A 24,170-nucleotide genomic window follows, 5' to 3' on the forward strand; every position below is an offset into this window, starting at 1 on the left:
TCTGTTAGAGTGAACAAAGGGATGCTCATCGAGTTCTGAATAAACAAGCATAGGGCCAAGCTATGCTGCTGCTTTTTTCAATGTAGAGATGCAACATATTCGTCAATTGCTGAACACATTTGCAATGTCTTTCCTGCTGTGGTTATCAGTTAATATTGCTAAACTCCTTCTGACTGCAAGACGCTTTTGACTCAGCGGAGTTATTTCCTTGCAATAGGAATAACAGCTTCCGTTATTTTGGGAGCATTTTAAAAAACAACAACAACCCGGTGCTTGGTGTACCCACTCTGTGCTATTGTCTGTGTATATTTAGTGGCCTGATAATACTAACATTCATCTCTTATTTAGCACATCTGTGTTTTGAAGGTACTTGAATATGAACCAGGTCCTCCAGTTGGGCGGAGTAAAAGAATCGGTTCCATATTCGTACCCCCAGTTGCGGCACAAACATTTTACCGGCTGTATCCGGAGTTTTGTTTTGGACACTCACGTAAGTGGCATCACTGGCATCCATTTGTCTCAAGAAAAAATGGAGTGCACCCCTGGCAGGGGTGGGGGGAATCAAGCTGCTGTGTGACCTCAGTGTGATCACTGAGGTGACCTCCCCAGGGTGCAAGCCTGGGCAGTGAGCATGGAGCTCCTGCGCTGCCCAGATGACAAGACCCCACTCTCAGTCTCACTGATGTGGTCCAAAGGAAAGCAGACCGATACGTTTGGCACCAGCTTGGCTGCAGGAGTTGCTGGAAGGAGGTGTACAAGGTGCATTCCAACCCTCTTAGGGACTCCCCTCTGGAGTTCACTCCTTAGCCTTTTCTTCTCCTGGTGGTATCCCACAAGGCAGCAGAGGTCTAGGATCAGAGTTTTCCTTCTAAATTGGCTAGCTCCCCAGATTGATGAGCCTCACCCGCCCCTCACTTCTCTCTACACCACTTCTCTCTATTGCATGTGTAGAATCATAGAAAAATAGAATTTTAGAGTTGGAAGCACATGCAAGCAGATAAAGCATGTGAGACTGTATATCTGGTGTGTGTGTGTGTGTGTGTGTGTGTGTGTGTGTGTGTGGCCTGAGGGTTGCCTGACCATCAGTTTTGCTCTTGCAACCAAAAGGGTTTGCCACCCCTGTTTTAGAGGCTGTAACTACATGTAGCACTTGTGACACCAGGGATTTGGTAGCCAGTGTGTTCAAAAGGCAGGGAAGTTGTATTTTTCTGGGAAGGCAGGAAGCCAGAAGTCCATTTCAAAGTTCCTCCTTTTGCAAGCAGCCTTGATGCTTTTTCCTTTTTTGTTTAAAGGTGTATGACCTTGAATCTCCAGCGGAGTCTCTGAATAGTTCTCCTGGCTGCACCTGGACAGATGGCAGCTGTGAAAAGATGGGCTCCTCTCCCTGTGGCCTCCATGGGCAATGCCTTGGCGAGTGGGACTCGTTTACCTGCCGCTGCCTGCCAGGTTACTATGGCTCCAAATGTGACAAAGGTGAAGTTATCCTCATGCATTGTTGGGATTGTTGTTGTTTAGTCGTTTAGTCGTGTCCGACTCTTCGTGACCCCATGGACCATAGCACGGGATAGCACAGTGTATGTTTTGCAGTGCATGCTGCTGAGTTCCTTGTAGCTGATACAACAATGACCATTGACTAGGGACAGGGATTCTAGGGTCCTGCATGGTCCTGCACTGCCCCCAATCCTTCACACCATACTCCCCTCACCATGGTTAGGCATTATGACTGGCCACCATGAGCCATGGTTAAAATCGGGGTGGGAAACTTTTGGTCCTCCATATGCTGCTGGACTACGACTTCTTTCAACCATAAGAGCCCACTGGCTGCGAGAGTGGGCATGTTCTTAACTGAGATTTTGGAACCTGGTGAGACCACTTACTTTCTTTACTGCCTGGGCACTCTGATTTTTTTTTCTGTGTGTGGTTTTCTTGGAGCAGCTCTCATGCAGTGGCCATAATGCTGTGCCTGCTTAGCTAGAGGTTGTCTTTGCTTGCTGCAGACAACCAGGCTACTCCCCAATTACAAGTCTGAACTTAATATGTAATGCTGATATAGTCTTTTAGTGATACACTTCAGGGTCTCATTTTCCAATGTGAATGCTGCGTATGTATGTATCTGTATCTGTATCTATATCTGTATCTATATCTGCAAGCACCTTCCTGTTTGTGTGTGTATATAAGAAAGCACTTTTCCTTCCTCAATTCTTCCAGCTGCTGAAGAATCTTCATTTGGGCCTGGGAGTCACATATGCTATCAGCTTCCCGTCTCCATACCTGCCCGTAGAACAGTAGCAGAAGCCATGATAAGGATGCGAGAGCCCAACGGTATCATCCTGAGCATGTCTTCCCGCAACAAGGATGAACACATCACCCTGCAGGTAAATGAGGAGTGATGGTCAATGTCAGTTCAGAGTTAATTCTCTTCTGAACCAGCGAGCCATAGATGGAAAAGGTCTCTCTCTCCTGATGCAGTGTGCTCATCTTTCTTGCTTTAGAATCCACCTGTGCCCTTGATTTTTCCGTCTCCACACACTCCTTTCTAGAGAAATTCAGAACAGCCATACTGTTCCGTAAAACGTGAATTTATAGAAATTGCTATAGTTTCTAAAGTACCGTAGAGTCCTCATTATCAAACCTTAGGACACACCTAAATTCCTGCAAGCTGGTTTGCCATCTTATGAGGAAGTGTTAGTGTCAACTGGTCCATAAAGGTGGTGGGGACCAGCAGACATTTCCGTAGCTGGAGATGTATTTTTTTATTCAGCATCTGTGATTATAGGGATGGGCTGCCACCCCTTGGCATCTATAGTCTTGTTCCAGATAGACTTTCTTCATACAATCTTGTACCTGTGTACAAAACTTATGTTGAGGAAATTGAGAGCAGCTGTATTCAGATGTCACGATGCACTGTGGTTTGTTGTCATGGGAATGAACAAAGACGACCATCAGGCTCTCATACGTTTCCCACTCCCCTCTGGTGTGGTCACAATGATTTTGAAAGCTTTTACAGTGGTATCTCTTCTTGTGTTCACCGCTTATGTATCCTTCAGGATACGCAGTGGCAAACCAGTAAGTGTTTTTCTGGGTTTCGCCGCATGCACAGAAGCGCTTTTTCGCATCGTGTGTGTGCGCAGAAGGGGCACCTCCGATTGCGGAAACCTCGGTATCCAACTGGAGCTCCAGAATGGATCCTGTCTGCAACCGGAGGTACCACTGTACTTCTATTTTTTAATTAACGGTGGCATTCTGTGATATACTTCGGGGTCTTATTTTCCATTGTGAATGCTGTGTGTATGTATCTGTATCTGTATCTATATCTGCAAGCACCTTCCTGTATGCATATGATAAATGGGTTTACTCTTAGCTATGATTTGCTTGAAAGAATCCAGCTTCAAACCACGGGTGATAAAAGTTTTTAACAAACCATCATTAAGGTTAACCACGTTGTAGGATTCAAATGGAATGCTAAGCTGAAGTCAATGAGACTCAGCAACAAATGCTTCCTACCAGTAACTCCTCATGGCCAAGGCTGGGGAGAGGAGGGGGCGCCCAAGACTTGTTTTCATGATGTTAAAGCACAGTTTATCTTGATGCCTGAACGTAGCCAATATGAACTGGTCCTCAGTCAGTGGAACTATCAAATTATTCTAATACACCCTGTGCTCCCTCTGCTGATATTGGAAAGTTCATTCCTGTATAATGAGCACTGCGGTTAAGGTGACTATCTCATTAATGGAATAATTTGGATGGTCTCCCCTCTGCATGCTCTGCTAGTAAATGATGGTTTGATGCAGTGGTGCAGGGCTTCTGAAAGTGAGGGGACATTTTTGGTAGCTGTTTTGACTGTCCTATTTTTGCAGAAAAATATAAGTGAACCCAAGCAAGAGGAGGGCATCTCTGAAACTGTTCCCTAGACTTCAGCTGTAGTTACTTGTAGAGCAAGTGAGAATATTTACAGTGATTCACATTTACAGTGGTACCTCTACTTACAAATTTAATGCGTTCCGAACGCACATTCGTAAGTAGAAAAAAATTGTAAGTCGAATCCCATAGGAATGCATTGGGAGAAAAAAATCGTAAGTCGAAGCAACCCTATCTAAAAATTCGTAAGTAGAAAAAATCCTATCTAAACTGCATCCAAGATGGCGGACGGAGCTCCATTCGTAAGTAGAAACATTCGTAAGTAGAGTTATTCGTAATTAGAGGTGCCACTGTATTTAGTGTGGTATGTGTGTAAACACTGGTGAATATACAACATTCCCAAGAAGGCACGGAGAATATGCTCAAACTGATAGCATGAGCAGGTTGTTGTTGGTTTTTTTTGCACAATGTGTGGTCAACCTACATAGTCTCCAAGTGATGTTGGAGTATGTACACATGGAGATAGTTTAAATTATGTAGAAAGCCAACAAAGAATCTTGTAGCACCTTAAAGACTAATACATATATCATAGTATTAAACTTTGTTTTTCTTTAAGATACTGCAAGACTCCTTGTTGCCTTTACTGCAGCAGATGAACATGGCTACTTCTCTGGAAATTAGTGCTCAAGAAGGGATTGGCGAATGAACCATATGTCTGGGCACTGCTTGGTCAATGTACATTGTCCAGGCAACAAACTGAATTTTCAAGAAGATGTGTATTTTAACTGCAAATTTGCAGAATGTCTAAGTGGTTCACATTCTTAGACATTTGGGCTGGCTCTAGACACATCAAAAAAAGTTTCAGGAAAACACGTTGTAAAGCTCATACAGTGGTAACTCTGGTTGGGAACGGGATCCGTTCCGGAGCCCCGTTTGCAACAGGAGCAGTACGCAAACCGCATCAGCACTTCTGCACACACGTGGGTCATGATTCGGTACTTCTGCGCATGACATCATTTGACGCTTCTGCGCATGCGTGAACCGCCGAACCCGGAAATAACCCGTTCCGTTACTTCCAGGTTTGGTGCATTCGTAACCCGTGTTGTACGCAACCCACAGCATTCGTATCCAGAGGTATGACTAATGGGAAATCATGTTGCCAAAGGATCGAACTCTATTGCGCCATCTGGTGCCACAGTGTTATAATGCATTTTAAACCCTTCCCTCCAACTTAGCTGAGTCCTTGGTGTTCAAAATCCTCTGCTGATGTCATTACTTTGTGAATCCACCATGTTTTCATATGACTGCACAACTGCTGCTACTGCTGTTATTTTTATTGAATGTGACTCTGCTGAATGGCTAGCTTAAAAGCAATTACACTAAATGTAAAGGGGTTGGGAAACCCTTTCAAAAGAAAATGCATCACCTCGTACGTGAACACCATGAAACTACAAATTGCCTTCCTACAGGAAGTACACAATCCACCCAAAGGAAGCAAACTCCTGAGCCATTAATACTCAGTAGAGACCTGAATTTTAAAGCCACAACAATACTGAAAGACAAGAGAGGCAGATTTATTTTCACCAAAGGAAAACTAGATGGCAAAACCAAACTGACAATTGGCTCCATGTATGCCCCCAAATTCAAAACAAATACGGTAGAATTCACCCCGAAGACACTGAATAAATTCATCTCCTTCTCCGAAGGAGAAGCAATCCTGGAAGGTGACTTCAGCCTTCATATGGGAGGCATCTCCCTGAAAGACAGCCACCCCACAACCCCATGGGCAACCTTAATCCGAGGGAAACCCCAAACAACTAGAGCCTCCTACAAACTGCTAAAAATGCTAAAAGACAGAGGCCTTTATGGCATATGGGGTGAAATAAATCTGGGAGACACCAACCACACGTTTCAATCCAGGCGCCACAGCAGAATGTCCAGATTAGATAGCATTCTGCTTGCACCAGGTCTGATCCCCCCCTGGTTGGAAAAACAAACATAGGCAACATTCAAGTCACAGACCACACCCCAGTAGAAGCTACCCTTAGAATGGGAGAGGAAACACGAACCACCCCATCATGGTCCTTCAGTCCCAGTGACTCTGCTGGTCCATATGGAATTGTGTATAGATGAACGATACATCGAGTAGGGAACCTGTAGCCTTGCAGATGCTGCTGCTGCTGCTGCTGCTGCTGGGTTCCAGCTCTATTCAGCTCCAGCCAGAATGGCCAGTGGTCAGAGCTGATGGAGTCCAGAAAACATCTCCCCCCCCACCCCCTGAAACAGACTCCCTATCCTTGCAAAAAATAAATGAACCTTTAGTGCTTTGTGTGTGTCTCCTAGTCAACTCACATTATACAACAACATGCTGTGATAATGCAGTGTCAACCCTGCGGGGAGATCATCCCATTGAACTCAACACGAGAAAGGATTGGGACCTCTCTAGCCTGATTCTGGGTTTGGAGATGTGCAACACACACGGTAGTTTAATTTGTGGAGTTCTTCCCCCTGCCCTTGCTCTCTTCTTCAGAATTACCCAGAGCCTTATTGTATTGCATGCAAATAAATAAAAAATAAATAAAAAATGATTGACACCGATTCCTGGATTTCTGCAAGGTGGCCCAGGGGTTCTTAGCAGTGTCTTACAACCTGGGAGATGGAGCGGCTGCGGTGAGCCTCCCCTCCTACCAAGTGGATAATGGAGAGTGGCATCATGTTTCCCTGGAGAGAAATGAGAACGAGTTCATTCTTCGCCTGGATGGAGGAGGCGGGAAGAGAGAAATCCTGAAGGCAGCTGGCGCCTACAAAGAGATCATAATTGATCCCAACAGCTTGGTGGTTGGCAACACATACCCTGTCAATCAGAGCAGCAGTTTCCAAGGTAAAAAGAAGCCTGCCTGTTATCTTGGATAACTGTCCATCACGGGGACTTAGCTATTAAAAGAGCTATGAGCCGGCAATGGAGCAGTGCTCACAATGCTTTTTGTGTTAGCATTTTGCATCCATTGCTCTTGCTTTTGTTATTTCTGCACGGCTCCAGAGCTGGGGGATTTAAAAGGAATGAAGAGACTTAAGGTGACAGTTTTCCACCCTGCTTCTGGTTATTCAAACTTCTCATTCTGTGGAATCTTAGCCAGTGAAGACCTTGTGGAAACTGGGGGAGGCGGGAAGATAAATGTAGAATGGTAGCACCCCCGTTTTGCTCTGAACAAAAGTGTATTTTTCCCTGGTGGAAATGCCAGAAACCCAGGTTTGCAGGTTTGTGGAGTGGTGGCCCTTGGAGGTTGAAGAGCTTATTGGGAAGGCTGCCTGTTGGTTAGCACCCATGATATTCCATTAGCTTGATCCAACAGGCTCCCCTTACATTTGTATGTCCCAACAACTTTCTCCAAGTACAGGGACGAAGAAATCCAGTTCATCTCGCATTTTAATGTGAATCATCCTAATTAGTTGCACATTCCAAAACAATATTCAAACCAAAACACAGCCATCCTCCAAAATCTGCACTTCTCCAGATTTTGCAATGCAGCTCTGTGACCCAGAAGGGGTTCGGTGGGTGCGTTCTGACCTGCATCTCAACTTCTCTGGCTTCAGCCTGTTGTTAAACGTAGCACATAACTCGGGCTTACAGTGCTGCGGCATCTCTTTCAAAAATAGCTCTTGATCAAGAGCTTTCCACATCAAGTCTGTTTTGTATTTTTGCCTTAGGATGCATGAAGGATGTCAGATTCAATAACTACAGGCTACCTCTAGATTCTTACCCTAAGGAGCTTGTGCTGAGTGCCCAAGGAGTGAGAAAAGGCTGCCTTTCCGAAGCTTGCAAGAGCAATCCCTGCAGCCAGCAATTCATCTGCATTGACTTGTGGATGATGCATGAGTGCAGGTAACAAACCTCCCTCGGTGATATCAGAAGGCGGGAGCAGCCTGCCCGTCTAGGGCTTGAACAGAAACCCCTCATATTTGGTGGGAAGTGCTAAATATTATTTGAGCAGTAGCTCCTTGTGCTTTTTGATGTGCTGCTCCCAAGGATCCTCCAACCTGAGCGCAGAATTGGGGGGGGGGCACTATACCTTCTGTTGCTCTGGGGCTGCAAAACTAGGGATTTTCAAGCATGCGCCTGATGATCGGCATTTGATTGATGTTTTTGCAACTGCTTTTAGGGTTCATTGATTCATCTTTTACTCCCACTTCAAATTGGATTGTCCCCATTGTTGCGCAAGTGCGGTATGCTGTCCATCTGAGGCATCAGATAAAGTGGCCTCTTGCTTTGCAAAAACATGCCAGGATAAATCTGTTAGTTTTTAAGGTGCTACAAGACACTTTCTGCATTTGGGGAGGGGTTTTTTTTTTATAAAAAATACACACACACCCCAGTAAACATTGCTGGAATGCAGTCCTGTGAACTGGGCCCATTCCAGGAATCCAGCTCAAGAGGATCATCTGTGAGCAAATTTCATTACATTGGAACTGGCTCCTACTGAAGCTGAAATGAGGGTGTGAAATTAATCTGGATTGTGGCACCCTGGAGCTTTGCTTTGGGGCAGCAGCGAGGTTAATGCTAAGGAGTTTGATTTGCCTTCTGTGTCTTTCCAGCTGCCCTCCAGGACACATGTTGGTGGAGAACGTCACCGGCCGGCACTGTGTTTACACGGCATGTGCTCAGAGGCCCTGTAACTTTGGCACCTGCATCTCCCAGTCGGCAAGCAAGTTCCGATGCCACTGCCCCGACGGCTACTCCGGCCGCAACTGTGAAATCACACTAGCCATCTTCCACAAAGACGCTGGGCTGAGCTTCAGCTCCATGTTTGCCATCTGCATTTGCTTCTTGGCCCTACTAGGTAGTTACGGCAACTACATCTTATACTACCTTTGGTAACGAACCGTAAGCCGCCTTCTGTGCTGCTCTGGATGCTCGCCATGCCGGCTAGTCGTGAAGACGCCCACTGGATGATGCCTTCACTGTCTTGTCCTTCATTCTCTCTGTCCCATCATCATCATCATCATCATCATCAAAGACATTCCTTTCCGGTTTCATCTGCATCCTTATTTGACTCATCCCTGGGAAAGGTCCTTCTCATCTTTTCCGTTCTGTTCTTGCTTCAACATTCCATTGCTGCGAATTAGCTCAGAAGGGACAAAGGGGAAATGAACATTATGACATTGAGATTCTGCTTTGCTCTCTTAAGAACAGGCTTCTATAGTGGTTGACACTGAGTGAAAAGATACCCATGATAACACGATCACGAGGTTCTTTCAAAAGGCAGCGGTGGCTTTTAAAGGCTTGGGGTATTGGCGATGGTGATGATGGGAAATGTGCTTCTTCCTCCTGGTGTTCTGTGTTGCCACTGCTGGTAGCATGGCTGTCTCAGCTGCTGCTCCGTAGAGAGAGCAGAGGAGAATTTCTGCTCCAAGACATGTCCCAGGACCAGGTGTATTAGCCTCAGGGAGGACACAGTGCATCTCCTTGTACAGGCAGCCAGATCGTTTGCAGACCCTGGCTCTTCCTTCTGGCAGGGAGTCTTGAGGAAGGGTCTAGTGATGGAAAATGTCCATTTCTTAGGCCTTAGATGTTGCTGCTTTAAGAAAAAAAACCCAGCTGGAAACGGTCCAAAGATTTATCTAGTTTAGCATCCTGGTTCTCAGACTTGTCAACCAGATGCTTCCAGGAAGCTCACAAGCCAGACTTGAAGACCACAAGTAGAAGAGTCCTGGCTCAGTGCAGAGAATCTGCTTTCCATGCAGAAGGTCCCAGGTGGAATGTCCAATGGCATCTTCAGGCAGGTCTGGGAGAGAGACCCCCTTCAGAAACCCTGGAGATGCACTGGTAGTTGGTGTCAACAGTATTGAGCTGGATGGGCCAAGGGTCTGATTCAGTATAAGGCAACTTCCTCTGTTGCCCTGCTCCCCCCTCCCCCCCCCCGAACAACTGGTAACCAGCAGCATACTCTTTAATCGTCATGGACAATAGCTGTTTATAGATGAATCATTCATAGATTTGTCTGCACCCCTTTTATAAAGCTATTTAAGCTGAGTGGTTCAGGGAGATGTGCTTCCCATGGTGCAGTGCAACATGAAACAGTTTTCCCAGCCAATGTCCAACGATGCCCCCTATTTTATTTATATATATTTATTTTATTATTATGCAATTGTTTACGTTGAGTCTGTTATCGTTGTTACTTGCTAAGGCACGCAGCACCTTCGAATTTGCAAAGTGCTTTTACAATCTTGTTCATCCCGTGGGATTCATTGCCGTTCTTCTCATTCTGCAAAGGTGGGCCTTAGCTCATGGCGGAGGGTGATAGTCACACCTAGGATTCCTGGCTCCAAAACTAGCACTCTGTCAACTGGATCACTGATTAAGACAGCCCTGCTGCCAAGGAAATGATGAGTCTGGTTAGGTGGTTTGTATCTTAAAAGCCCCAGGTGAAACATCTGAGGTCAGAGCGTTAGTCCACATTTACAGTCTTGGTTAATGCAGAACTGCCTCCTGAACAACACGGGAAGCTTCTGCTAAATTGAGCTTTCCTTCTGCAGCGAAAACTCTTCCCTAATCTCACGTCTTTGCCCAGGGCTCTTTTGAAGTCATCCTTGTGAAATTGCAGCTACTTGAAAAAGTAATTGCTTCCTCTTTTTTTGCTACTGTTTGTTTGTTTGCTGTCACTCATATTTTAGCATTTTTGAATTTCCAAGGCATGAATATATTTGCCATGCAAACACGGGACAACAGGTATTTGTAACTAGGTCAGAATTACTTTTCCGAACTGTGGGGAACCTCTGCTCTGTAGGAAAACAGGGGAACTGGTAGCAGATGGTAAAGCATTTCTGCTCTGAAGTTTAGGCAGGGTATTTTCATGAGGCCACATTGTGCTGTAATTGGATTTAGGGAGAACGTGCCCCCATGCTGTGCAACAGGAGGCAGAAAAGGTGTGCGTGGGACAGTGTTAAATATCACTCACAGCTGCTGCAGCCTTACTGCGCTGATAGGCTCTTCTCTGATAAAGCTTGTTTATGACTGTTCAATGTAAGCTTCCATTGACTTTGATGCACATTGATGTTGGCTTCTGGATGTAACACTTTCATCCAGTGGCGCTTTCTGACAGGCAGTTACAAGAGGAGTTGTTCCTCTGAGAATTGTGTATTCGGAATACAAGAATGAAAGCATTTTGGAAGAAGCGGAGCTTACATCCAGCATGATATTTCTTTTTTTTCACAAAGAGGTTTATTTCTTTGTAGTGCGAAAAGGCCTCCTTTTGTGTTGGGAACAGGAGATGTGAAGCCAAATCCTCTCCTTGGGGGACATGGCTGGGTCAGTTAAATACTCTTGAAATTGGGCTAGGGCTCTTTGTGTGTACGTGGCTCTGTTTACAGGCCACCTTTGTCTGCCGTTTTTAGTACCCTTGATAGTGGGGTGTGGGGTGGCAAAAATGGCATCTCGTAGGCTCTTCTGAACTGGCAAAGAGCATGTTTTATTCAGGCCATTTCTTTTGCAAATGTGTGTATACAGTGGTACCTCGGGTTACCTTCAGGTTACAGGCACTTCAGGTTAGAGACTCCGCTAACCCAGAAATAGTACCTTGGGTTAAGAACTTTGCTTCAGGATGAGAACAGAAACCGTGTGGCGGCGGCTCAGCGGCAGTGGGAGGCCCCATTAGCTAAAGTGGTACCTCAGGTTAAGAACGGACCTCCAGAACAAATTAAGTTCTTAACACAAAGTAGCACCGTATCTCAGAATCAGGATGCAACACAGGGTCATAGTTGTGGGCTCCAGTTTCGGACGCCGTATATTTTCGATCACTATCAGTCTTGCAGTCTGAGAATCATAAGGATGTCCTGCGAACAAAGGAGTGGTTTTTGTTATGGTAACCAGTGAATGTTAAAACTTGAGGAGATTACCATTGCACTCAATTAGCAATTGCATGAATGACAATTAATGTATAAAGAAATAGAGCCCAGTGTGGTTTGGGAACCTGGCAGACCGGGTAGGGGTGTTGCCCCTTTTGCCTGCTGCTGTGTTCTGGTCCAGATTGGGGGGCCCTATTTGCATTAGACTAAAAGCTCCCCTTGCATGGGGAATGGGGGCTAGTCTTTCAAAGCAAATGGCAGGCGGCAGTGGGTGCGGTGGTAGGGCTCCCATTCCAGGTCAGCACTGCTCTCTCCACCAGGGGTTCAACCTGGATTTGAATTACCCTTCCCTGCTCTGTAATTTTAATTTCTAATTGCATGAAGGGCATCTTGCATTCTTTAGCCTTAGAGAACACACACCACCAGTCACCTTTGTTATAGTATATTCTGGATTGCCAGAATGTAAATTTCAATTCAAGTATGTGAGAAGAGTCATATAGTTAAGAAAAAGCAAACAAACCCTGTGCCTGAATATATATATATTTTCTAATAAAAATGTGTCATGTGCCTCTTTGTCTATGTCCCGTTCATCACTTCCATTCATTTTCATTGTTGTTTGTTCCATAGGCTGCTCCTCATTTTGTGTATTACATGTTTACTCAGAAGTAAGACCTACTGTGTTCAACGGGGCTCCCTCCCACTGGTAAATGTGCATCGATAGGGTTTGGATTTACCACATGCCCCAACAGTGGACAGTTTCAACTTTCAGCATGCAAGGTTGAATCCAGACTAACACCTGGAATGCAAGCAGGAGAAAGATGGATGACCATGAGCAGCAGGATTAGGTGAATTGGTGGGTGGGAGGAGCATCAAGCCAGGGTTAAAACAAAGCAAGGTTTGTGAGCCAACAATAAACTATGGCTGGCAGTAAACAAACCATAATCAGTTGGGCAGGGTTCCTCCATAACCATAGTTTAACAAACCAAAAGTTCGTGTTATATATGAGCTAAGCCACTGTAGACAATACTGAATCCGATGTATCTGTTGTCTGATGTAGAACCCTTTGTTCCAGGTTCATAGAGTCTTCCCTCCGCATTAGCTGGACACTGCACACAGACACCCAATCACATGGAGGTCTCATTCTTGTGATCTCTCTTGGGGGAGAAAAATTACATTGGGTCGGGCTTTCCTATGAGCAGGCATTGCTTTGAAGGCTCACATCACATTGGAGGTGAAGGCGGTGGTTGCACAGTGGCTGCTGCCAACCTGTGTAGGAACTGCTGGCATTGACACTGACCCTCCCCACTGACCTCCATTCTTTCCTTCCTCCTCCCTGATGGCATCTCTCCTGTTTGGACAAGGCTTTGCCAGCACAAGGACGATACGAGATCAGATGGGCTGCTGCTATCATGGACTTGTCATGAGTTGTTTTTCACCATTTGCATTGTCTGTCATCTGCACAGTAGCACTTTGAGAGTGCAAAGTGCTTTGTAATCTTCATGTTATTCACCCTCAGTGACAAACATTACAAGGTAGGCTGTTATTATTCCTATTTTAACCAGGAGGGATTGAAGGTGTGAGATAATGTACCCAGATGCATCTAGCAACCCCCTGCGCCACCAGTTAGTTTTTAAACTCAATCACTCTTGAATCCATGCTAGTCTTTAATAATACAGCCCTACATATATTTAGCTTTAAGTGCACTCACTTCATGGGATGCTCATCCATATTAGCATTCCTGGGCTTGCAGGCCAAATGTGGGTGCTTAGCTGCTGCTGCACCCCTCCTCTGGCTATTACTCACCTTCTGACTGATTTACTTTTATTAATAGCAGTAAATCAAAAGTAGAGCTAAGTCCCTGCTAAAACTAGCTGCACTTATTGGATTGCCTTCTTAAAGTTCTGAATCTGTGCACGCTTAAATCAGCAGAATCCCATTGGCTTTGGTAGGATTACTGAGGTGGTGCTTGTTTGAGAGCAGGGATTGGGTTTGTTAGCCTGAGACAAAGTACTTTCTGGACATACTTGAACTGAGGCCAGTTCAAATGTTGCACCCTCCATGTGAATCAAAGGTGATGTGGCAGAGGAGGGTGGTTTCAGGGATATTTCAGATGTGGCGACGTTCCGGCGCATTAAGTCCTAACTCTCGAAGTTCTCCTGCTTTTTAATGGTGCGTTTGGTTTCTAAATAATTGCTCTTCGCTTTCCCATCCAGTTCTGCTCAGCGGTGTTTTCCTGTGGACTCGGTGGAAGAGCCACAAAAGCATGAACGGAGGCGTTTACCATGTCACCACCTGCCACGATGACTTGGAGGACATTCGAGAGAACATCCTCAACTATAATGAGGAAGGGGGTGGGGAGCAGGATCAAGTAAGGCTCTTTCTCTGAGGGTTGATCTGATTTGTCCAAGGAAACTTACACCAGAGGAAAAGCCATTGCTCGCTTTGCTTTGATAGTACAGCCTAGACTTTGAAGGGACTGTGAAGGCCATGAAGTCCAGCCCTATCTCAATGTACCTACAGCATCCCAGACAGATGGCCATAATGGGGAGGAGAGAGCCCATGGCAGGGGAACCGTCACGTACCAGGCTCACACCGGACAGGGCAGAAGTTGCGTAGGGGGCAGCTTACCCCCCCCCCCCGGATAATTTTTGTGCACATATGTGGTGGTTTTTCTTCCTAAGGGAAGAAAGGCCAGTTACCGGGACTAGTGTAGTTTTCCCATACTGGTGGTTGGATGGTCAGCTGTAGAGGATGTTTTAGGGCTTGCAGGGGTTGAACTACCAGTAGATAACCTGTGGGAGTCCCTTCCAACTCTAAAATTCTGTAAATGGTCTTTGGATCCTGTGCATCAAAGGTCTCCTAGCATGCCCCATTTTTTTCTCCCTTGCATTGTTGGAACACTGATAGCAGAGTGGGAGTGGCTGCAGAGATGTCTGTGGTTATAATGACTCAAAGGACAGACCTCCCTCTCTGCGGACTGGAGGTCGAGATCCACTCCTGTCCTGTGGCCCCTACTGGAAACCCATAGGGTTTTGTCCAGAATTGTTTTATATTGTCTCTTTCCCCTTCTGGCACTCAGAAAAGCACATTTCAGTTTTAGCAAATGGGGCATTTACAGGTGAAACTCGGAAATTTAGAATATCGTCGAAAAGTGCATTTATTTCAGTAATGCAACTTAAAAGGTGAAGCCAATATATGAGATAGATGCATGACATGCAAAGCAAGATATGTCAAGCCTTTATTTGTTGTAATTGTAATTATTTGTCATTGTTGTTGTTGTTTAGTCGTTTAGTCGTGTCCGACTCTTCGTGACCCCATGGACCACAGCATGCCAGGCACTCCTGTCTTCCACTGCCTCCCGCAGTTCGGCCAAACCCATGTCCGTAGCCTCGAGAACACTGTCCAACCATCTCGTCCTCTGTCGTCCCCTTCTCCTAGTGCCCTCAATCTTTCCCAACATCAGGGTCTTTTCCAAGGATTCTTCTCTTCTCATGAGGTGGCCAAAGTATTGGAGCCTCAGCTTCACGATCTGTCCTTCCAGGGAGCACTCAGGGCTGATTTCCTTAAGAATGGATAGGTTTGATCTTCTAGCAGTCCATGGGACTCTCAAGAGTCTCCTCCAGCACCATAATTCAAAAGCATCAATTCTTCGGCGATCAGCCTTCTTTATGGTCCAGCTCTCACTTCCATACATCACTACTGGGAAAACCATAGCTTTAACTATACGGACCTTTGTCGGCAAGGTGATGTCTCTGCTTTTTAAGATGCTGTCTAGGTTTGTCATTGCTTTTCTCCCAAGAAGCAGGCGTCTTTTAATTTCGTGACTGCTGTCACCATCTGCAGTGATCAAGGAGCCCAAGAAAGTAAAATCTCTCACTGCCTCCATTTCTTCCCCTTCTATTTGCCAGGAGGTGATGGGACCAGTGGCCATGATCTTGGTTTTTTTGATGTTGAGCTTCAGACCATATTTTGCGCTCTCCTCTTTCACCCTCATTAAAAGGTTCTTTAATTCCTCCTCACTTTCTGCCATCAAGGTTGTGTCATCTGCATATCTGAGGTTGTTGATATTTCTTCCGGCAATCTTAATTCCTGCTTGGGATTCATCTAGTCCAGCCTTTCACATGATGAATTCTGCATATAAGTTAAATAAGCAGGGAGACAATATACAACCTTGTCGTACTCCTTTCCCAATTTTGAACCAATCGGTTGTTCCATATCCAGTTCTAACTGTAGCTTCTTGTCCCACATAGAGATTTCTCAGGAGACAGATGAGGTGATCAGGCACTCCCATTTCTTTAAGAACTTGCCATAGTTTGCTGTGGTCGACACAGTCAAAGGCTTTTGCATAGTCAATGAAGCAGAAGTAGACGTTTTTCTGGAACTCTCTAGCTTTCTCCATAATCCAGCGCATGTTTGCTATTTGGTCTCTGGTTCCTCTGCCCTTTCGAAATCCAGCTTGCACTTCTGGGAGTTCTCGGTCCACATACTGCCTAAGCCTGCCTTGTAGAATTTTAAGCATAACCTTGCTAGCGTGTGAAATGAGGGCAATTGTGCGGTAGTTGGAGCATTCTTTGGCACTGCCCTTTTTTGGAATTGGGATGTAGACTGATCTTCTCCAATCCTCTGGCCATTGCTGAGTTTTCCAAACTTGCTGGCATATTGGGTGTAGCACCTTAACAGCATCATCTTTTAAAATTTTAAATAGTTCAGCTGGAATATCATCACTTCCACTGGCCTTGTTATTAGCAGTGCTTTCTAAGGCCCATTTGACTTCACTCTCCAAGATGTCTGGCTCAAGGTCAGCAACCACACTACCTGGGGTGTACGAGACCTCCATATCTTTCTGGTATAATTCCTCTGTGTATTCTTGCCACCTCTTCTTGATGTCTTCTGCTTCTGTTAGGTCCTTACCACTTTTGTCCTTGATTATGGTAATCTTTGTACGAAATGTTCCTTTCATATCTCCAATTTTCTTGAACAGATCTCTGGTTTTCCCCATTCTATTGTTTTCCTCTATTTCTTTGCATTGCTCATTTAAGAAGACCCTCTTGTCTCTCCTTGCTGTTTTTTGGAAATCTGCATTCAGTTTCCTGTATCTTTCCCTATCTCCCTTGCATTTTGCTTGCCTCCTCTCCTCCGCTATTTGTAAGGCCTCGTTGGACAGCCATTTTGCTTTCTTGCATTTCCTTTTCCTTGGGATGGTTTTTGTTGCTGCCTCCTGTATAATGTTACGAGCCTCCATCCATAGTTCTTCAGGCACTCTGTCCACCAAATCTAAATCCTTAAACCTGTTCCTCACTTCCACTGTGTATTCATAAGGGATTTGATTCAGATTGTATCTTACTGGCCCAGTGGTTTTTCCTACTTTCTTCATTTTAAGCTGGAATTTTGCTATAAGAAGCTGATGATCTGAGTTACAGTCAGCTCCAGGTCTTGTTTTTGCTGACTGTATAGAGCTTCTCCATCTTTGGCTGCAGAGAATATAATCAATCTGATTTCGATGCTGCCCATTTGGTGATATCCATGTGTAGAGTCGTCTCTTGTGTTGTTGGAAGAGAGTGTTTGTGATGACCAGCTTGTTCTCTTGACAGAACTCTATTAGCCTTTGCCCTGCTTCATTTTGAACTCCAAGGCCAAACTTGCCAGTTGTTCCTTTTATCTCTTGATTCCCTACTTTAGCATTCCAATCCCCTGTAATGAGAAGAACATCCTTCTTTGGTGCCATTTCTAGAAGGTGTTGTAGGTCTTCATAGAATTGGTCAATTTCACTTTCTTCAGCACCGGTAGTTGGTGCATAAACTTGGATTACTGTGATGTTAAAAGGTCTGCCTTGGATTCGTATCGAGATCATTCTGTCATTTTTGAGATTGCATCCCATCACAGCTTTTGCCACTCTTTTGTTGACTATGAGGGCCACTCCATTTCTTCTACAGGATTCTTGCCCACAGTAGTAGATATGATAGTCACCCGAACTGAATTCACCCATTCCCTTCCATTTTAGTTCACTGATGCCCAGGATGTCGATATTTATTCTTGTCATTTATTTGTCATTAGGCGGGTCAATTATAAATGGAATGTAGTTAATGAGGGACCCAGGTGGCGCTGTGGTTAAACCACTGAGCCTAGGGCTTGCTGATCAGAAGGTCGGCGGTTCGAATCCCTGTGACGGGGTGAGCTCCCGTTGCTTGGTCCTAGCTCCTGCCAACCTAGCAGTTCGAAAGCACGTCAAAATGCAAGTAGATAAATAGGAACCGCTACAGCGGGAAGGTAAACGGCGTTTCCATGTTCTGCTCTGGTTTGCCAGAAGCGGCTTTGTCATGCTGGCCACATGACCTGGAAGCTGTACGCCGGCTCCCTCGGCCAATAATGCGAGATGAGCGCGCAACCCCAGAGTCGGTCACGACTGGACCTAATGGTCAGGGGTCCCTTTACCTTTTTAATGAAATGTAATAGCGATGTTTTTTGTTTTTTATTATTGTAACTATTTGTTTTATTACTGTGGAATTTCCAAAAGAAAGCATTTGTAAAAATAAAAATAAGTTGCATTACGGTACTGAAATGAATGCACTTTTCAACGATATTCTAATTTTCCGAGTTTCACCTGTATCTCCCCTCCACCCCACCAGACCTAACATTTATTCTGTCCTGATATCAAGTCCTTGCAATGTTCTGTTGAAATGTTCAGTGAATCTTAGTATTGCCTCAGCTAAGGCTGCAATCCTGTGCCAACTTGCCTGTGAGTAAGCCCCATAGAATTCAGTGGAACTTACTTTTGAGTAGACTGTGTATAGACTTGCACTGCAAATGTATTAAAGCATCAGTCTCCAAATCATTTGAACCAGAGACATTTCACTAAAAATGCCTGGGAGAAAACATAGTATAAAAAGTCCAGAGAAGTCAGTGAGCTGCAAACATTCTATTTTGCTCACCTGCCCACACACACCGATGCCAATTAGATCTGAAACTTTTTAATCAATCTGACAAAAAGATGACCCAGTTAATCATGAGGGAGGGAGGCACATTTTGGAAGGCAAATCAGTATTTTTTAATACCGTGGAACCTTGGTTCTGAAACAGCTTAGTTGCCGAACAAATTGACTCCCGAACACCGCAAACCCATAAGTGTTCTGGTTTGCAAACGTTTTTCAGAAGCTGAACATCCGATGTGGCTTCCGCTTGAGTGTAGGACGCTCCTGCGGCCAATCGGAAGCCGCACCTTGGTTTTTGAATGGTTTCGGGTGTTGAACACACTTCCGGCACGGATTAAGTTTGAGAACCAAGGTACCACTGTAATACTTTTGGGTGGAAGGCCAGGAAATGTGTTTAAATAATAATAATATTCATACTCTTATTATGTCTGTCATTATTATTATTAGAAATGCTAAATGGACTTATAACAATTGCTGGTAATAAGCACAATCTCAGAAGAGGAAGCTCCTCTTGTCTTACGCAGGATGTCGTTGGGTGCTGTGCAGCTGTTTTCTTTTACTAGCTGATGTGGGAGGCAGATTGGAACACTGGTGGTGGAGGGGAGGACTTTAACTGCCCCCCCTTCCCCTTGGTGCCAAGAGTAGACACGGACCCTTCCCCCCAACCGCCCAAATTTCAGTCAGGATTGTAGTACAGGTAAAAGGTTAAAGCTTGCAAATCCTGCTTGTTAGGCTCCCCTTGGGCATCTGGTGGGCCACTTTGAGAACAGGATGTCAACCCTCATTGCTTTTCTTTCATTTTTGCTTGGCTGGGATGTGTCCTTGAACTCCGATATTGCCTCTTAGGTGGAGAACAGAAGAGGGGTGGGTGGGTTGTATGTGAGTGAGCATGTGTAGAAACTAACCTATCACACAGTGGTAAAATATGCATTTATTGCTCCACCCACTTTTGTCTCTAGCCCCACCCACCGCTGGAATGTGGCCCTTGGGCTGAAAAATGCTCCCTACCCCTATCCTAGGACTGTGTACTAGGATGACTTCTGTGCAAATTTTGCACCCAGAGTAGGATCCCCCCCCCAAAAAGTGTACGAGTTTAGTTTGAATTTTACACTTGGTATTTCCTACTAGCTGAATGCAAATTTCGTTAAAATACGGAGGGGAAAAAAAGAAAGTTGAAGGTTTTGATAAATGTCCGTGAACATGTTTAAAACACTTTAAATGGATATTTATCTTCAAGGTGGCACACAGCGAGCTAAGTATACAAATCCTATTAGTGTTTAATAAGATTAACTCCCTCTGCAAATTGTAAAGGGGAAAAATAGGTTTACCCGCGCAGGGGATCTATCTTGAGGAAGCAGGCATTGTTTATCTGACATGTCAGGAGCTTGGTATCTGCTCCTTTCTGAAAGTAGCAAAATGAGCCCAAATGATTCAAGGGTAGTTTGTTTCTACGGCGCAGGGTGCACCTCCACATCCATATTGCGTTGCTGCCTTTGACGAAAATTTTGCAAGTGCAGGGAACTCCCTTGCATTATCTAGAGAGGCAGAGAGAGAGAGAGACCATCCATGTCCAATGCCACAGAAGCTAAAATCTTTGCTCCAAAGAAACATTCATGGCTTCCCTCAAAGAACCCCAGGAAATACAGTTTGTTAAGGCTACTGAGAGTTGTTAGCAGACCCCCTATTCCCCACCCAGAGCTACAGTTCCCAGAGTGGTTTAACAATCAAAGCCCCCTCCCCCGCTCCCTGCAAGAAGCTTGAGGGTGCAGCAAATGGGGCCGGTGTGCAGGGTGGTCACTGGGGCTGGGGCCAGCATGCATCCCCCCCCACCCCATGTTGTAACACCTTTCCAGGAACAGAGAATGAATCCATAAGTTTGTGGCTGGGTGCATGTGACTTGACGTACAACGTTGCCATTGATGTCTTCCTCCTGCAGGATGCTTACAACATGGCAGAGCTCCAGATGTCCCTTCAAACCAGCCCAGCCTACTCCCTTTACAAGAAGAAAGGAAAGCGAGCAGAGCTGCAGAGTCCCGTGAGCTGTGACCTCCCAGCCAGTCCAAAGGAGCAGCTGGAAGCCCTTTCCACAGGACTGGGCTCTTCCTTCTCCAGTATCGACTTTGGATGCTACCTTTCAGGGGTGGTGAGAAACATGGACCAGCTGCACCATGCCCTGCCCTGCGATTCCTTGCAAGTCTTTTACACAGAAGGAGAGTGTTCAGAAGCCAGCAGCCTAAGTTCCCTGGGCTCCGGTGGATGGGAGGAAGATACAGCCTACGGGGATATGAAAGAGTGGGGGCCGAAGTTTGAAAAACTCAGCAAACTCTATTCTCATGCAGACCCCGATGATGGGTAGGCTGCTGAACTCATCTTTGCACAATGCTTGAAGGCCCCTTGTGGTGTTTTGGGGTGGGGGTTGGGGGTGGGGTGGGTAAATATACTTTTAACATACTTTTGATAAAGTCAATCCCTACTGAGATACTTCAAAAGCACGGCTAAGATGGAGACCAGGTAGCCCAAAAAGGGCTTTGATTTTGGATTGGCTGTTTCTTTGGACAACCCCCCCCCCCAAAAAAGAGGACATAAGATACATAGATTGTTGTCTTTTGAAGGCTGAGAAAGAAAGGGCGGAATTAAACTAGAGTTGGAGGCAACCAAAGAACCATTGCAGAAAGATAAAAATGTAAAGAAATTACGTCTGTATTGGTTGTAAGAACAGATGCTTTGTCCCCATGAGTCTTTCCATCTTCATAGTTGGAAGCAGGAGACTGTCTCAATACTTTGCAGGGGCTGATAACTGGCCAGAGTCTTGTGCACCTCCTGCAATAAGTTGTAAAATCTGTACTTTGTGGTTTGTAATCAGTGTACCAAGTTGGAATGAAGCTTCTTTCCTTTCAGACTTACTAGAAGAGCCAGGTTATGGATTTGGCAATAACAGTCCTTTAACTTGGATGTGTGTGACTTGTTTTCAATACTCCCAGAAGCCCATGCCTGTTACTTGGTTAAATTCCTGTGTGCCCTTCCCCAGATTCGGAGGGAACACCAACTTGCACCTGGGCATGACACACTGAAATTAGTTCTTCGTGGGGTTTTTTACCTTCATAAGACATGGTTTTTGCCACCGAAACAGTCCAGATAAGAAATTGTTCCCCAGAGTTGTTGTTCCATGTGTGGTTCCAAAGACTTCAAAGGACAGCCATAAACAACCAGATATTGTTGTAGCAGGAGATAGCATATTTGACAGATACAATATTGTGTAACATGAAACCAGTTGTGGACTTCCTGCTAGCTGCTTGGTCTATTACCTCTGGGCTTACCTTTGCAATGGGGCATTTTCTTCCCACTTCATAAGCACCCCTAGATTTGCAGAAGTAGAAAATCATTTTTTCTTTTCTTTTTTGAGGAGGGTGGAAAAAACGTAACAGGGGAGGGAGGCACAATGAGGGCAAAATATGCTCAGTGGCCACAGAATGTTGGCTGCTTGGAAGATGAAGAGAACAGGGTGTGGTGGTAGGCAAGGATAGGGTGGAATGGCTGGCTGGCATCCAAGACAGGCACACTTCCCTTAGAGAGGAAGGCTGCAGCGCAACATTTGTTTGCACGTCCTGCTTGTGGAGCATAATAAGGTGCTAAAGTTGATGGTACAACATCAGACGGGAGATACCGTCTGTGTCCCCCATGTAACCTCCCTGAACCTTAACCACTTCATATAGGATTTAAAAAAGAGGAGGAGACAAAGAGAGCTGGCTAGACTCTTTCTTATAAGAAGCTGCCTTAAACCAATTCAAACCTATTCATGCAATTCATGCAGTTCTCAGCCCGATCTGGAGGTTCCTGGGGTTGAATGTGGAACATTTCACATGCAATGCAGATGCCCTCTGAGTTGTTGCTTTGAGATAATGTTGTAAGCCGCCCAGAATGGCTGGGGAAACCCAGCCAGATGGGCGGGGTATAAATAATAAAATTTATTATTATTGTCCACACTTATCCTGTGCTTTCTAAGCACAGGTCTGAGATGTTTTTCATTTGCCCCGCTACTTTCCCTAGAAAGTACATAGGACAAGCGGAAACATGGATGAGACCTCACTGAGCTAAAGCCCTTCCCCACTGCATGGTTCTTACATGGGGTAAGATTCAAAACCAGTACAGTATATTGTCTACACTGCCTCTATCCCTGGAATAGCCTTGGACTGCCTTTTCTTTTTCAGAGCCCTCTCCGAATTGCCCTATTTTATCCCCCCCCCAAAAAAAACCAATCTTCTTGTAAAGCTTGAAATAATGTAGCCAGAAATTTGTCAACAAGCCATTTCAAAGGAAAGCTTGGTTGCACGTGTCTATTTATTTTCCCTTAACTGAATAGCAGAATAGCAGAGTCCAGATTCTGCCGTCTGACAAACCGTCATAGAGAATAACGCCCCAGTGTCGGCCATTGCTTCTGCAAAAACAGGAATTGTCCTGTGGAGGATAAATGCCTTTGAAATCCATGTGGGAGAAACCCTTCCGTTAGGAGCAATGGTGCTATGATATGATTTGCTACACACTAATCAGTCCTTTTTAAAAAATCAATTTCTTTTGACTAGCTCAGATGCTGGTGCAGTTTATTTTTCTGCTAAACCACTAATATCCAAAGTGAAGAAGGCTCTGCCTCTGCAGTACATTTCAATCTTCTTATCTCGAGTCTGCATTTCTACTTAGCTATTCTGAGTAAATGCTGTGCAGTGAGCGAAAACGGACTGCGGACTTAAAAACTCTAAAGTTAGATTTCGTTCTGCCAACATGTGAAGCCCACTCGGCCCTGCAAAAAAAGGACATCTCCAAGTTATGAGTGTTCCTTAGATTATTCATAAATTCCCCTCATCTCCCTGACTTTCCTCATAACGTTATCTCTCTCTTCTTCTACGCTTCATTTGTTCGAGGATGGGGGGAATCAGAAAATGGAAGATCATCTGTCCACAGGGAGGGAATGAACAAGTGTACTGAGAGACGGGTAATGGAGATTGAAAAGTGCTTGGCAGGGCACCAAATAACATTTCCAGAAGTTCCTAAGTCCAATTTTTCAAGCATGTATTAAGCTACAGTGGAGACCAATGTTTTCATACCATAGGAGACCATATATACCCAGATTTCCCCCAAATGCTTTTTCAATAAGAGTTTCAAAAGAAACACAAAGATAAAGAGCTTGTGGTGGTCTTCACATTAAGCCGGTTTTTCTTCATAGTTTCTAACAATAAAAAGCTCAAGAACTTGCTCCCACTTTCCTTTGAGGCTGAGAGGATACTAGAAATTATTTAGCCATCTCTGAAATCCCGCAACATTATTCTTACCTCCACAATTCTCGAACTGTGGTCTTCAAGAGACTGGAGAGTTGTAGTTGTTTCTGAATCATGGATCAGAGCCAACAGAAAAGATCAAGATGAAGTTGTTTTCACTTACCTTGCAAAGCAAGTTTAGGGGAATGCATTTTCTTAAATCTTTGCATATGTGGAAGTCATTTTTTTGTTTTGTTTTTTAAAGAGGAAATTCTGTCTTGTTAACAGAGCTG

At 45.0% G+C, this 24,170-nt stretch overlaps 1 protein-coding gene across 1 annotated transcript in view; it reads left to right on the forward strand.

Annotated features, from left to right (window-relative positions):
* The window catches only part of LOC118086802 (neural-cadherin-like), a 101,918-nt gene extending 80,934 nt beyond the window's left edge, over positions 1–20,984 (forward strand). Inside the window, exons 26-33 of the mRNA XM_088671082.1 lie at positions 367–490; positions 1,293–1,473; positions 2,209–2,375; positions 6,475–6,739; positions 7,567–7,741; positions 8,452–8,696; positions 13,914–14,068; positions 20,565–20,984. Coding sequence (XP_088527208.1) covers positions 367–490; positions 1,293–1,473; positions 2,209–2,375; positions 6,475–6,739; positions 7,567–7,741; positions 8,452–8,696; positions 13,914–14,068; positions 20,565–20,984 — 1,732 coding nt within the window. The remainder of the gene's footprint in view (positions 1–366; positions 491–1,292; positions 1,474–2,208; positions 2,376–6,474; positions 6,740–7,566; positions 7,742–8,451; positions 8,697–13,913; positions 14,069–20,564) is intronic.
* The last annotated feature ends 3,186 nt before the right edge of the window (positions 20,985–24,170 follow it).

Source organism: Zootoca vivipara, chromosome 6, assembly GCF_965207765.1.
Source record: "Zootoca vivipara chromosome 6, rZooViv2.hap1.1, whole genome shotgun sequence".
Taxonomy (NCBI): Eukaryota; Metazoa; Chordata; class Lepidosauria; order Squamata; family Lacertidae; genus Zootoca; species Zootoca vivipara.